The sequence below is a fragment of the Rattus norvegicus genome, chromosome X, assembly GCF_036323735.1.
Source record: "Rattus norvegicus strain BN/NHsdMcwi chromosome X, GRCr8, whole genome shotgun sequence".
Taxonomy (NCBI): Eukaryota; Metazoa; Chordata; class Mammalia; order Rodentia; family Muridae; genus Rattus; species Rattus norvegicus.
In genome coordinates this window covers 19,468,206-19,484,115 of record NC_086039.1, presented here as the reverse complement: position 1 = coordinate 19,484,115, position 15,910 = coordinate 19,468,206, and the positions used below count along the sequence as shown (strand labels likewise).

The following is a 15,910-nucleotide window of genomic DNA, read 5'->3' as shown; positions in this document are numbered from 1 at the left end:
ATGGTTCAATATACAGAAATCCATCAACATATTCCACTATGTAAAAAACTCAAAGAAAAATAAACCACATGATCATTTCATTAGATGCTGTAAAACCATTTGACAAAATTCAACATTCCTTTATGATAAAAGTCTTGGAAAGATCAGGAATTCAAGGCCCATACCTAAGCATAGTAAAAGCAATATACAGCAAAGTAGTAGCCAGCATCAAACTAAGTGGAGAGAAACTTGAAGCAATCCCACTAAAATCAGGGACTAGACAAGGCTGCCCACTCTCTCCCTACTTATTCAATATAGTTCTTGGAGTCCTAGCTAGAGAAATCAGACAATGAAAGGAAGTAAAAGGGATAAAAATGGAAGGGAAGAAGTGAAAATATCAGTATTTGCAGATGATATGATAGTATACCTAAGTAACCCCCAAAATTATGCCAGAAAACTCCTACATCTAATAAACAATTTCAGCAAAGTCACTAGGTATAAAATTAACTCAAACAACTCAGTAGCCTTCCTCTACTCAAAGGATAAACATGCTGAGAAAGAAATTAGGGAAACATTACCCTTTACAATAGTCACAGATAATATAAAATACCTTGGTGTGACTCTAACCAAGGAAGTGAAAGATCTGTATGACAAGAACTTCAAGTATCTGAAGAAAGAAAGTAAAGATCTCAGAAAATGGAAAGATCTCTCATGCTCATGGATTGACAGGATTAATATAGTAAAAATGGCCATTTTTCAGAAAGCAATCTACAGATTCATTGCTGTCCCCATCAAAATTCCAACTCAATTCTTCACACATTTAGAAAAAGCACTTTGCAAATTCATTTAGAATAATAAAAAGCCCAGAATAGCTTAAACTATCCTCAACAATGAAAGAACTTCTTGGGGAATCACCATCCCTGACCTCAAGCAGTATTACAGAGCAGTCATGATAACTGTATAGTATTGGCACAGAGACAGGCAGGTATATCAATGGAATAGAATAGAAAATCCAGAAATGAACCCACACACCTATGGTCACTTGTTGTTTGACAAAGGACCTAAAACCATCCAGTGTAAAAAAGATGGCATTTTCAACAAATGGTGCTGGTTCAACTAGAGGTCTTCATGTAGAAGAATGCAAATCAACTCATTCCTATTGTCCTGTACAAAACTTAAGTCCAAGTGGATCAAGGACCTCCACATAAAACCAGATTCGCACAAACTAATAGAAGAAAAAGTGGGGAAGAGTCTCAAACTCATGGGCACTGGGGAAAGTTTTCTGTACAAAACACCACTTGCTTATGCTCTAAGATCAAGAATTGACAAATGGGACCTCATAAAACTACAAAGCTTCTGTAAGGCAAAGGACACTGTCATTCAGACAAAATGGCAACCAACAGAGTGGGAAAAGATATTTATCATTCCTACATCTGGTAGAGGGCTAATATCCAACATATAAAAAGAACTCAAGAAGGTAGACTCCAGAGAGACAAATAACCCTATTAAAAAATGGGATGCAGAGCTAAACAAAGAATTCTCAGCTATGAAATATCGAATGTCTCAGAAGTACCTAAAGAAATGTTCAACATCCTTAGTCATCAGGGAAATGCAAATCAAAACAACCCTGAGATTCCATCTCAGGCTATTCAGAAGGGCTAAGATCAAAGATTCAGGTAACAACAGATGATGGCTGGCGAGGATGTAGAGAAAGATGAACACTCTTCCATTGTTCATGGGATTGCAAGCTGGTACAACCACTCTGGAAATCAGTCTAGAGGTTCTTCACGAAATTGGATATAGTAATACCTAAGGTCCCTGCTATATCATTCCTGGGCATATATCCAAATGATGCTCCAACATATAACAAGGACACATGCTTCACTGTGTTCATAGTAACCTTTCTTATAATATCCAGAACCTGGAAAGAACCCAGATAGATGATCTTCAACAGGTGAATGGATACAGAAAATGTGGTATACTTACACAATGGAGCTATCATAACTCAGCTATCAAAATCAATGACTTCATGAAATTCATAGGCAAATGGATGTTACTTGAAAATATAATTCTGAGTGAGGTAACCCAATCACAAAAACACACACAAGGTATGCACTCACTGATAAATGGATATTAGCCCAAAAGTTCGGATTACCCAAGATATAATGAACAGTCCACATGAAGCTCAAGAAGAATGATGACCAACGTGAAGTTGCTTCAATCCTTCTTACAAAGGGGAACAAAAATTTCCATAGGAGGAGATATGGAGACAAAGTTTGGAGCAGAAACTGAAGGAATGGCCATTCAGAGCCTGCCCGACCTGGGGATCAAGCCCATATACATACAGTCACCAAACCCAGACAATATTTCTGATGCAAACAAGTGCACACTGACAGCAGCCTGATATAACTGTTTCCTGAGAGGCTCTTCCTGATCATGACAAATACAGAGGTGGACACTAGTGGTCAACCATTGAACTGAGAACAGGATCCCCATTAGAAGAGTTAGAGAAAGGATTGAAGGAGCTGAAGGTGCTTGTAACCCCATAAGAACAATAATACCAACCAACCAGAGCTCCCAGGGACTAAACCACCATCCCAAGAGTACACATGGACAGACCCATGACTCCACCTGCATGTGTAGCAAAGGATGACCTTGTTGGGCACCAATGGGCTGGGAAGCCCTTTTTCCTGCCAATGCTGGACCCCTCAGTGTAGGGGAATGTTAGGATCAGGAGGTGGGAAGGGGAGTAGTTGGGGAGGGAGAATACCCTTATTGAAAAGAGGAGGGGGATGGCATAGGGAGCTTATTGTCAGGAAACCAGGATACGGGATAACATTTGAAATATAAATAAAAGATTTATTTTAATGTATGTGAGTACAGTGTAGCTGTGTTCAGATACATCAGAAGAAGACAATAGATCCCATTATAGGTGGTTGTGAGCCACTATGTGGTTGCTGGGAATTGAACTCAGGACGTCTGGAAGAGCAGTCAGTGCTCTTAAACACTGAGCCACCTCTCTAGCTGGTCCTTTACTTTTCTTACAGATTATTCTTGTGATGTCATCTAGGGATGACTAAAAGCACACAACTTAAGAAATGCAACATTTCTATTACCTCTGAAAACTATTATCAACTATTCCTATATTTGATATCTGCATTCCAGTCTATTTATGTTTTTTGTTTTTGTTTGGTTTTGGTAAACTCAGTTATGTCAAGTGGACAGAAAAGGTGGACACAGGTGAAAGGATGTTTTACTGAGGTGAAAGGATATTTTGTTAAAGCAGACATTTTTAAACAGGTATATGAAAAGATGTTTTGCAGTTTCTAGCTGGGGCCCGAACCTTGCTGATCCCGGCCCACAGCTCCCTGCTCCCAAACCCCTTGGGAGAGAGAGTTCATCACCCAGACAGGTGGGCACTCCTGAGACTGCAGGGCAGGAGAGACCACCAGTACTGCCCACCCTTGCACACATCTCTGACCCACGAGGAAACTGTATAGGGCCTCTGGGAACAGGAAGATAGGGGCACTCAACGCTGCAGTCCAGACCCCGCCCAGACCTGAAGGGACCAGGTCAAACAGCTCTCTGTACCCGTGGGAGAACTACAGCGGACAGCCTGGGAAGCCAGAGGAGACGACTCTCTGCCAACATTTCTGACTCTAGAAGAAAACGCCTAGTGCCATCTGGGCCCCCTGTGCAAAGGGTCCCGAGCAAAGGCGGGGCAGGTCCTTCTGGTTGCTGCCCTCATGGTGAGCTGAAACCCAGCTCTGAGAAGCGACTCCAGGCCTGAGACCAGAGGTAAGACCAACTTTTCTGCTCCAAGTGACCTGCCTGGTGGACTCAGGACACATGCCCACGGGAACACCTGAAGTCCAATAAACAGGAACGACTACATGCCTGAAAGCAGAACACTCTGATCCCATAACTGGCTGAAAGAGAACAGGAGAACAGGTCTGCAGCACTCCTGACACACAGGCCTATAGGACGGTCTAACCACTGTCAGAAATAGCAGAACAAAGTAACACCAGAGACAACGTGATGGCAAGAAGACAAGCGCAGGAACCCCCGCAACAGAAAGAAAGACTACATGGCATCATCGGAGACCAGTTCTCCCACCAAAGCAAACACTGAATATCCAAACACACCAGAAAAGCAAGATCTAGATTTAAAGTCACATTTGATCGTGATAATGGAGAACTTCAAGAAAGACATAAAGAACTCCCTTAGAGAAATGCAGGAAAACACAAATAAACAAGCAGAAGCCTATAGAGAGGAAATGCAGAAATCACTGAAAGAATTACAGGAAAACACAATCAAACATGTAAAGGACTTAAAAATGGAAATAGAAGCAATAAAGAAAGCACAAAGGGAGACAACCCTGGATATAGAAAACCAAAGGAAGAGACAAGGGCTGTAGATACAAGCATCACCAACAGAATGCAAGAGATGGAAGAGAGAATCTCAGGAGCAGAAGATTCCATAGAAATCATCAACACAGCTGTCAAAGATAATGTAAAACGGAAAAAGCTACTGGTCCAAAATATACAAAAAATCCAGGACACAATGAGAAGATCAAACCTAAGGATAATAGGTATAGAAGAGAGTGAAGACTCCCAACTCAAAGGACCAGTAAATATCTTCAACAAAATCATAGAAGAAAACTTCCCTAACTGAAAGAACGAGATGCCCTTGAATATAGAAGAAGCCTACAGAACTCCAAATAGATTGGACCAGAAAAGAAACTCCTTCCATCACATAATAGTCAAAACGCCAAATGCACAAAATAAAGAAAGAATATTAAAAGCAGTAAGGGAAAAAGGTCAAGTAACATATAAAGGCAGACCTATCAGAATTACATCAGACTTCTCACCTGAGACTATGAAAGCCAAAAGATCCTGGACAGATGTCATACAGACCCTAAGAGAACACAAATGCCAGCCCAGGTTACTGTATCCAGCAAAACTCTCAATTAACATAGATGGAGAAACCAAGATATTCCATGACAAAACCAAATTTACACAATATCTTTTTACAAATCCAGCCCTACAAAGGATAATAAATGGTAAAGCCCAACATAAGGAGGCAAGCTACACCCTAGAAAACCAAGAAAGTAATCATTTTGCAACAAAACAAAGAGAAGAAAAGCACACAAACATAGTTACACATCCAAACACGAATATAACAGGAAGCAACATTCACTATTCCTTAATATCTCTCAACATCAGTGGACTCAACTCCCCAATAAAAAGACATAGATTAACAAACTGGATACGCAATGAGGACCCAACATTTTGCTGCCTACAGGAAACACACCTCAGAGACAAAGACAGACACTACTTCAGTGTAAAAGCCTGGAAAACAACTTTCCAAGCAAATGGTCAGAAGAAGCAAGCTGGAGTAGCCATTCTAATATCAAATAAAATCGATTTTCAACCAAAAGTCATCAAAAAAGAAAAAGAAGGACACTTCACATTCATTAAAGGAAAAATCACCGAAGATGAACTCTCAATCCTAAATATCTATCCACATACAAGGGCACCTACATACATAAACGAAACCTTACTCAAACTCAAAACACACATTGCACTGCACACAATAATAGTAGGAGTTTTCAAAACCCCACTCTCATCAATGGACAGATAATGGAAACAGAAATTAAACAGAGACATAGACAGACTAAGAGAAGTCATGAACCAAATGGATTTTCTGGGCTTTTTTTTTTCTTTTGAGCCTTCCTTTGTCAATTAGCATAAGTCTTTTTACCTTAGCCTCGGTATACTCTTCAGACAAAGATAAAAGGCAGCAATATTCTTCAATAAATAATTAGAAGAACAGACTCTTGACCATATATTAAAGTTCTTCTCCTCTGAAAAATCTAGAGTTCAAATCACCCCCAGTAACAAAGTCATCAATATTCCTACTAGCATGAGCCATAGAGCCCCACTTAAAGCATTTCATTGCTTTCCAAATCCAAAGTCCCTGAATTCACATTCTTTGAAACAAAAGCATGGTCAGGCCTACAAGGGCAATACTTCAGTCCCTAGTACCAGCATGTGTCTCAGTTAGGGTTTCCATTGATGTGAACAGAAAATATAATGAAGGCAATATGGGGCTGGCTTGAAGGTTCAGGGGTTCTGTACATTATCATCAAAGTTGGAACATGGCAGCATCCAGGTAGCCATGATGCAGGAGGAGCTGAGAGTTCTACATCTTCATCTGAAGGGTGCTAGCAGAATACTGGCTTCTAAGCAGCTAGGATGAGGGTCTTAAAGCCCATGCCCACAGTGACACACCTACTCCAACAAGACCACACCTCCTAATAGTCCACTTCCTGAGCCAACCATGGTCAAACCACCACACAGGTTATAAAACAATCCTTGGATTTATTCAAGAAAATGTCAATAAAATACACTGTATTTTTCAAAATACCTGACATTGTATTTTAAGTATATTATCACAAAGATATAGAGATGATGAATATATTAACTGGCTTCATTTCATTGTTCCACAGTGTATCAAAAAATCACATCTCAATCCACATATACAATATAATTTTGAGTTGTCAATCATAAAGAATACCAAAAACAAGGGAAAAATAATGAAAACATAACAAAATTAATATATTTGATAAGACAGGTGCAATGTGTGTTAATTCCAGAAATAATTAGCATCTGAGAAACACTCTGTTACTTGCTGGTTTTATGACAGTGAATAAATAGATTGAAAATCATTCTTTGAAAATGATCTTGGGCCTTTTAATTGTCAGTGGCCATACACATCAATATGAGATTAGTGTGCTTTCTGAAGACATGGTGGACTTTCCACTATATAATGAACCTAACTACCCAACCTGCAGGAGAAAAGTATAAGAAATATGATGTAATCTAACCTCTATGGGTTTGGTCCTGAACACTGTTTTAATTCCAACATTCAAAGACATTCTATGGTAGATATTATTCTATTCTTTTCAGCATTTACTCTAAGTGTACATGCACATACATTAACTGTTTTTTCATTCTGAAGATAAATAAATTAGTAGATAAAATATTAACACTTAAATTTTAAAATGTAGTTCAATAAAGTTCAGCAAGGAAACACTGAACGATATTTATCTGATTTTTAACTTAGAGGATTCCTACTCAGCCATTATATTAGTTAGGGTCTCTATTACAACAATGAAACACTTATGACCAAATGAAAGATGGGAAGGAAGGGATTAATACGGTTTCTATTTCCAATTCTTACTCCACCACTGGAGGATGTCAGGACAGGAACTTAAGAAGGGATAGAACTTGGAAGCATGATGAAGAATTCATAGGGGAGGGTTTCTTACTGGCTTGGTCTTTATGGTTTGCTTAGGCTGCTTTGTTATAGAATCGAAGACTACTAGCCCAGGAATGGGAAACTGGGAAATAGACTGGGCCCTACACCACTGACCATTAATTAAGAAAATGCCTTACAACATTTTAGAGGTACCTTCTCAATTGAGGTTCGCTTCTTTCAGATAAGTCTGGTTTTCATGTCAAACTCACATAAGACTCGCCAGCAGAGAAGCATACAAACAAATGCTTAAAAATTTGACTTGGTTTCTCATGAATTACAATTTATTTACAGTAAGGAATCCCATAGGAAGTTAATAGGTAAATGCAAATCAGTAAAACTAAAACATAAAACATGCATGCTATATATGTATGTTAACCAAATAACTGGATTTATAAGGAATCTTTTTTTTACAATTATAAGTAATCTTTAGAAAACAATATATTTTTAAATCTATATATGAATAGTCAGAGCATACACAGAAATTTTTGACATATGCATATAGTTATTTACATGAAATTAATACTTGTCATTTATGGTAATTTAAAAAGACTAATAATAAAATAAGCAATAACAATCTTTACTGCTAAGATTGCTAAAAGCTGTTGGTAAGTGAATGCTCTATCATAGTACAGGGCCAGGAGTTGGAATATGTACAATCTTTTTTTTTTCTTTTCTTTTTTTCGGAGCTGGGGACTGAACCCAGGGCCTTGCACTTGCTAGGCAAGCGCTCTACCACTGAGCTAAATCCCCAACCCCGAATATGTACAATCTTAAACACACATCAGGATGGCTTTGGCCTGGTTATTCTCTCTTTTTTTTCTTTTTTTTTTTTTTTTTTTGGTTCTTTTTTTTCGGAGCTGGGGACCGAACACAGGGCCTTGCGCTTGCTAGGCAGGTGCTCTACCACTGAGCCAAATCCCCAACCCCCATGATGGAAGTCCTCTTAAGCAACATAGTGTGACCCCATTAGAAATGGGGAGTGAGGAGAGGTGAGAGGAAAGGAGGACAATGGGAAAAGGAAAGGAAGAAGGAAGTTAGGAATAAGGGACGGGAGGAGAAGAGGAGGGAAGGAAGAGAGAGAGGAGAGGACCGTGGGGCAGAGGTGCTGGGGAGGAGGGGAGGGAGGAGGGAGGAGGAGGGGGGAGGAGGAGGGAGGGGAAAAGTAGGGTGGGTTGCACTCCACAGATTTCAAAGGGGGCGGGGCCTCAGTTCAGGCAGAGCATACGTGGACAATGAAGAACGCCCTGCCTTCTCTGTGACGTCTCAGTCTGTAGGAGGGAAACCCAGTGAGCCTAGGCAGAACTGGCAGACTACAGCAATGCCATGATCAAGAAGCCTCTGCAAGAGTCTGTTCTAGGAGGTTTCATCAATGGGGCTTTTAAACAGCAGGGTCTTGAGGAGCGGGGATTCCAGTCTGGTAGAGCCACAGCCAGAAGCCACAGCTGGACCCAGTGGCCAGTCTGGCAGTCGCAAGCGAAAACTGAGCAATTCGGTCAATTTGGGACCGAGCCCGGACATCCATGGACCTCAAAACCAGGGATTTAGTTTACATCAAGTTCTCAACTACATCTACAGGAAAAGGGTTAAGATCTCATCTAATTATGCTTATGAAAATTTATTTTTGAACGGGAATGACAGCGACATTAAAATCTGTGCCCTGGGAAGAACATGGTGTTTACACAAAGTATTTTTATGTCACTCGGGCTACTTTGCTAACATCCTCAAAGGTATTTGGAAAGAATCTCGCAATGGTGTTATTCGGCTGCTAATTAGGAACGAGGATATTGATACCAGATCTCTGCACTTTGTGTTTGGTTCTTTGTACACCGATGAGAACTTGTCACTAACACCTCTGGAAGTTCCTCGAGTTTTGGCAGCAGCGTGCCTGCTTCGGGTGGATCGAGTAATTCGGCAGTGTGAGGAGATCATGAAAACGACCATCAATAGGAACACCGCATGCTCCTACTATCTAGCAGCAGAAACCTATAGGTTAAAAGCCGTAAAGACAGAATGTTTTCAGTGGCTTCTCCATAACTTGATGGTACATCCAAGTGTGGCCCTCTACAAGGCAGTGGATTTGAAGTTGATGTATCTCCTTACATCTTCCTCTCACTTACTAGTGATGCAAAAGGAGATCGATGTATACACCACACTGAAAACATGGATGTTCCTTTATCTCAATCCATGCTGGAATGGAACCATGAAAGAGCTTTTAGATCATACTAACAACTGGCTTTACACCTACATGGGATACATTGATAACATCAGTTTTCTTGAAAGTGAAGAAGGACTAATATTTCAACCAGTGTTTAAAAAATTGAGGTTTCAGCACATCATCTGTGACTTGGCCTCCACAAGTGTTCTTGAGCGTGATCGTCTAATACCTGCAGAATGGCTGTCGCCTATTTATAAACATCAGTGGCTGACTTTACTGCGAGCACAAGAATACGGCACAATTGGACCACAAACGATCAATGAAGAAGAACTTGAACAGAACACTATGAGGTGCGGCAAAAGGATCCCCAGAGATGGTAGATACACTTGGAAGTGGTCTGCTGGTAGACTTTGCTTTCCTTTACGTGTCACCTTTACCAGCCACGGTGTAATTTTGAGGCAAAGACATCAGGAGTGCGATGGTTCCTCCTGCCAAAACCACATCCGAAATGTCGTATTCAGAATAACTTTGGTGTGTTTTGATTCCAACGAAAAAATAACTTTCATTAAAACAACAGGTTATAAAATCCTTACCTTTGAATTTAACGAGGAGCAAATTGTAATGAAATTGGATGCGGAAGTTCTAACCTTTCCTTTGTATATATTCGGCAATTTCCTGTTCTTAAACCTAGGAAATGCTGAAAACAAGTAGTAGTTTCAATTATTAGTCTGTACTAGTGTTTTGCAAACATCGAATGGCTCATTTAATCTGAAGGCTGTGTCATGAATACAGTGAAGAAGACCAACAAAAAATTGAAAGTTCTTGCAAGTCTAGTATCACCAGAAGTGACTGCTTTCTATCAGCACCTTATTTCCATGTGTTTCCAAAGAAAATTTTCACTTCCAACAAAATATTTGTCAAATCAAATCAAATGGAGCTAGTGTTCTGATTTTCATTCACCACCAAGAATCAAGCTTCGAATGGAAATAAGAGACTATATTTGCAAGGAAAAACATCTCAATTAACTTGTTTAGTAGATTTGACCCTAGCTAAAGTTGAGACAAAATAAAATGCACTCCATTGCTGAAACTGTTGTGAATCATTACTTTCAGTAGACAATAATATAAGATGTAAATCATTGGCAAAACCCAATGATTGAGATTAGTCACTGTTGGTATAGGTTTTCTTTATTTAATGTTTTTGGGGATATTTTATGTATTTACATTTAAAATATTATCCAGTTTCCCCCCTATAGTCCTTCCCTCCACCTCCTCATGCTTCTATGAGGATGCTCCCACTCCTACCCATCCACTCCTACCTCAACACCCTGGCATTCCCCTACACTGGGCCTCACTGAACCAAGGGCTTCTCCTCCTATTGATGCCAGACAAAGCCATCCTCTGCTACATATGCAACTGGAGCCATGGGTTCCTCCATGTGTACACTTTGGTTGGTTTATTCCCCCTGAGCTCTGGGTGATCTGGTTGGTTGATATTGTTGGTCTTCCTATGAGGTTGCAAACTCCTTCAGCTCCTTCAGTCCTTTCTATAACTCCTCCGTTGGGGTCCCCGTGCTCAGTCAGATGGTTGGCTGCAAGCATCCTCATCTGTATCAGTAAGGCTCTGGCAGAGCCTCTCTGAAGAAATCCGTATCAGGCTTCTGTGAACAAGCACTTCTTGGAATCAGCAATAGTGACTGGGTTTGGTGGCTGCATATGGGATGGACCCCCAGGTGGGGCAGTCTCTGTATAACCTTTCCTTCTGTCCCTGCTCCACTCTTTGTTTCTGTATTTCCTCCCAAGATTATTTTGTTCCCCCTTCTAAGAAGGACTAAGGCTTCCACATTTTGCTCTTCCTTCTTCTTGAGCATCATATGGTCTGTGAATTGTTTTGTGGGTATTCTGAGCATTTGTGTTAACATCAACTTATCAGTGAGTGTATACCATGTCTGTATACTTTTGTGACTAGGTTACCTCACTCAGGATGATATTTTCTAGTTTAATTCATTTGCCTAAGAATTTCATATAGTCATTGTTTTTAATAGCTGAGTGGTACTTCATTGTGTAACCTTTGTGTATACACAATGTGCAAATATAACACATTGTGAAAATATACCGTATTTTCTATATCCTTTCCTCGGTTGAAGGAAATCTCAGTTCTTTCCAGCTTCTGGCTATTATAAATAAGGCTGCTATGAACACAGTAGTGCAGGAGTCCTTGTTATATGTTGGAGCATCATTTGGGTATATGCCCAGGAATGGTATAGCTGGGACCTTAGGAAATACTATGTTCAATTTTCTGAGGAACCTCTAGACTGATTTCCAGAGTGGTTGTACCAGTCTGCAATCCCAATAACAATGGAGGAGTGTTCCTCTTTCTCCACATCACCACCAGCATCTGTTGTCACCTGAGTTTTTGATCTTAACCATTCTGACTGGGGTGAGGTGGAATCTCAGGGATGTTTTGATTTGAGTTTCCTTGATGCCTAAGGATGCTGAAAATTTCTTTAGGTGCTTCTCAGACATTTGACGTTCTTCAGTTGAGAATTCTTTGTTTAGTTCTGTACCTAATTTTTTTTGGTGGGGAGTTCTTTGTTTTTTGTTTTGTTTATTGGATATTTTTAAAATTTACATTTCAAATGTTAATCTATTTCCCCATTTCCCATCCATAAACCCCCTATTCTATCACCCTCTTCTTGTATAAGGGTGTTCCCCCTCTTCAACCACCCTGCTTTCCAACCTCCCTGCCCTGACATAACCCTACACTGGGGGTGCCAGACTTGGCAGGACCAAGGACTCCTCCTTCCATTGAAGCCAAACAAGGCCATCCTCTGCTACATAAGCGCTCGAGCCATGGGTCTGTTCATGTGTACTCTTTGTAGGGTGGCTTAGTCCCTGGAGGTCTGGTTGATTGGTATTGTAGTTCTTAATGGGTTGAAAACTCATTCAGCTCCTTCAATCTTTTCTCTAACTCTGACATTGGGGACCTGTTCTCAGTTCAGTGGTTTACTGTGAGCATCCACCTCTGTATTTGTCATGCCCTGGTAGAGCCTCTCAGGAGACAACTATATCAGGTTCCTGTCAGCATGCACTTCTTGGCATCAGCAATATTGTCTGGGTTTGTGGGCTGTATATGGGCTGGATCCCCAGGTGGGGAAGTCTCTGGATGGCCTTTCCTTCAGTCACTGCTCCAAACTTTGTCTCCATATATCCTCCTGTGAATATTTTTGTTCCCCCTTCTAAGAAGGACTCAAGCATCTGTATTTTGATTATCCTTCTTGAGCTTCATGTGGTCTATGGAATGTATCTTGGGTAATCTGAGCCTTAGGGCTAATATTCAATTATCAGTGAGTGCGTACCATGTATATTTTTGGTGTTTGTGTTACATCACTCAGGAAATTTTCTTTTTCTATTTTTTATTGGATATTTTTTGTTTACATTTCAAATGTTATCTTCTTTCCTGATATCCCATCCACAAACCCCTATCCCATTCCCACTGCCCCTTCTTCTATGAGGGTGTTCCCCCACCCACCCACTCATTTCTGCCTCCCTGCCCGGACATTCCCTTACACTGGGGAGTTCAGCCTTGGCAGGAACAAGGGCTTCTCCTCCCATTGCTGGCCAACAAGGCCATTCTCTGCTACATATGCAGCTGGAGCCATGGGTCTGTCCATGTATACTCATTGGATGGTGGTTTAGTCCCTGGAAGCTCTGGTTGGTTGGTATTATTGTTCTTATGGGGTTGCAAGCCCCTTCAGCTCCTCTAATGTTGACCCTGTTCTCAGTTCAATGGTTGGCTGCTAGCATTCGCCTCTGTGTTTGTCTTGATTTGGCAGATCCTCTCAGGAAACAGATAGATTAGGCTCCTGTCAACATGACTCAGAAATGTGGGCAGAGTGTAGTCTCTTCTTAGCTTACCAGGCATGTCTGCCCCTCTGAAGGTTTAGCTCTCCCTCCCACAGGATTTGGGTGCAGGGACCTTTTGACCGGGTCCCTTCAGATCCACGCCTTATCTGGACCGCAGGGGACCTGCCGCTTGAGTGCTGGTTTTAAAGATTTTTATTGAGTATTTTTCAGTCGATATTCATGAGTGAAACTGGTCTGTAGTTTTCTTTGGGTGTTTTAGGTATAAGCATAATTGTGCCTTCAAAGAATGAATTGGGTAGTGTTCCTTTTGTGTCTATTTTGTGGAGTAGTTTGAAGAGTATTGGTATTATTTCGTCTTTGACGGGCTGATAGAATTGTCTAGTAAACCCATCTGGTCATGGGCATTTTTTGGTTGGTGGAATTCTTATGCCTGCTTCAATTTTTTATGGATTATAAGACTGTTTGCATGGTTTATCTGATCCTCTTTTAACTCTGGTACCTGGTATCTGTCTTGAAAATTATCCATTTCCCTAGATTTTCCAGTTTTATTGAGTGTTGGCTTTGGTAGTAGGATCTGATAATTTTTTGAATTTCCTCAGTTTCTGTTGTTATGTCTCCCTTTTTAGTTCTGATTTTGTTAATTTGTATACTGTCTCTGCCTTTTGGTTAGGCTGGCTAAGGGTTTATGTATTTTGTTGATTTTCTCAAAGTACTGGTTTTCTTGATTCTTTGTATAGTTCCTTTTGTTCCTACTTGGTTCATACCAGCCATGAGTTTGATTATTTCCTGCTGTCTACTCCTCTTGGGTGTATTTACTTCTGTTTGTTCTAGAGCTTTCAGGTGTGCTGTCAAGCTGCTAGTGTATGCTCTCTCCAATTTATTTTTTGAGGCACTCAGAGCTATGAGTTTTCCTCTTAGCCCTGATTTCATCATATCCCGTAATTTTGTTGTGTTGTGCCTTTATTTTCATTAAATTCTAAGAAATCTTTAATTTCTTGCTTTACTTCTTCTTTGACAAAGTTGTCATTGAGTACAGCATTATCCAGCTTCCATGTGTATGTGGACTTTCTGATGTTTTTGTTGTTATTAAAGACTATCCTTAGTCCATGTTGATCTGATAGAATGCATGGGATTATTTAATCTCCTTTCATCTATTGAGGCATGTTTTATGACCCATTATATGGTCAATTTTGGAGAAGGTACCATGAGGTTCTGAGAAGAAGGTATATTCTTTTGTTTTAGAATGAAATGTCCTATTGATGTCTGTTAAATCCATTTGGTTCATAATTTCTGTTAGTTTTCTGTGCCTCCATTTAGTTTCTGTTTCCATGATCTTTCCTTTGATAAGAGTGGTGTGTTGAAGTCTCCTACTATTATTGTATGTTGTATAGTGTATGTGTTGAGCTTTAGTAAAATTTCTTTTATGAATGTGGGTGCCCATGCATTTGGAGCATAGAGGTTAAGAATTGAGAGTTCATCTTGGTAGATTTTTCCTTTGATGAGTATAAAGTGGACTTCATTATCTTTTGTGGTAACTTTTGGTTGAAAGTTGATATTTGATTTTAGAATGGCTACTCCTGCTTGTTTCTTAGGACCATTTGCTTAGAAAAAATTTTCCCAGCCTTCTACTCTTAGGTAGTGTCTGTCCTTGTCACTGAAGTGCATTTTCTGTATGCAGCAAAATTCTGGGACCTGTTTACATATCCAGTTTGTCAGTCTATGACTTTTTGGTGGGTAATTGTTTCCATTGATGTTAAGAGATATTAAGGAATAGTGATCGTTTCCTCTTATTTGTATTGATAGAGGTGGATTTTTGTTTGTGTGCCTATCTTCTTTTGGGTTTGTTGCAAGAAGATTGCTTTCTTGCTTTTTCTAGGGTGTAGTTTCCCTCCTAAGGTTGGAGTTTTCTGTCTATTATCCTTTGTTGGGCTGGATTTGTGGAATGATACTGTGGAAATTTGGTTTTGTCATGGAATATCTTGGTTCCTCCATCTTTGGTAATTGAGTGTTTTGCTAAATATAGAAACCTGGGCTGGCCTTTGTGTTCTCTTAGGGTCTATATGACATCGGTCCAGTGTCTTCTACCTTTCATAGTCTCTGTTGAGAAGTTTGGTATAATTCTGATAGGTCTTCCTTTATACATTACTATACCTTTTTCCCTTATTGCTTTTAATGTTCTTTGTTTTGTGCATTTGGTGTTTTGACTATTATGTGATGGGAGGAATATTTTCTGGTCCAATCTGTTTGGAGTATTTTCATGGGCATCTCTTTCTTTAGGTTGTTGAAGTTTTCTTCCATAATTTTGTTGAACATATTTACTGGCCCTTTAATTTTGGAATCTTTGATCTCTTCTAAACCTATTATTCTTAGGTTTGTTCTTCTCATTGTGTCCTTGATTTCCTGTATATTTTGGGTTAGGAGACTTTTGCTTTTTGAGTTTTCTTTGACTATTGTGTCAATGTTTTCTATGGAATCTTCTGCCCCTCTGATTCTGTCTTCAACCTCTTGTATTCTGTTGGTGATGCTTGTGTCTATGACTTCTGATCTATTTCCTAGGTTTTTTATTTCCAGGGTTGTCTCCCTTTGTA

The 15,910-nt window shown here is 40.0% G+C and overlaps 1 protein-coding gene across 1 annotated transcript; it reads left to right on the top strand.

The window, feature by feature from the left end:
* The first annotated feature begins 8,551 nt into the window (after positions 1-8,551).
* Positions 8,552-10,546, top strand: Btbd35f28 (BTB domain containing 35, family member 28). Its single transcript, XM_039100387.2, has one exon. The coding sequence runs from the start codon at positions 8,672-8,674 to the stop codon at positions 10,166-10,168; it is 1,497 nt and encodes a 498-aa protein (XP_038956315.1). The 5' UTR covers positions 8,552-8,671; the 3' UTR covers positions 10,169-10,546.
* The last annotated feature ends 5,364 nt before the right edge of the window (positions 10,547-15,910 follow it).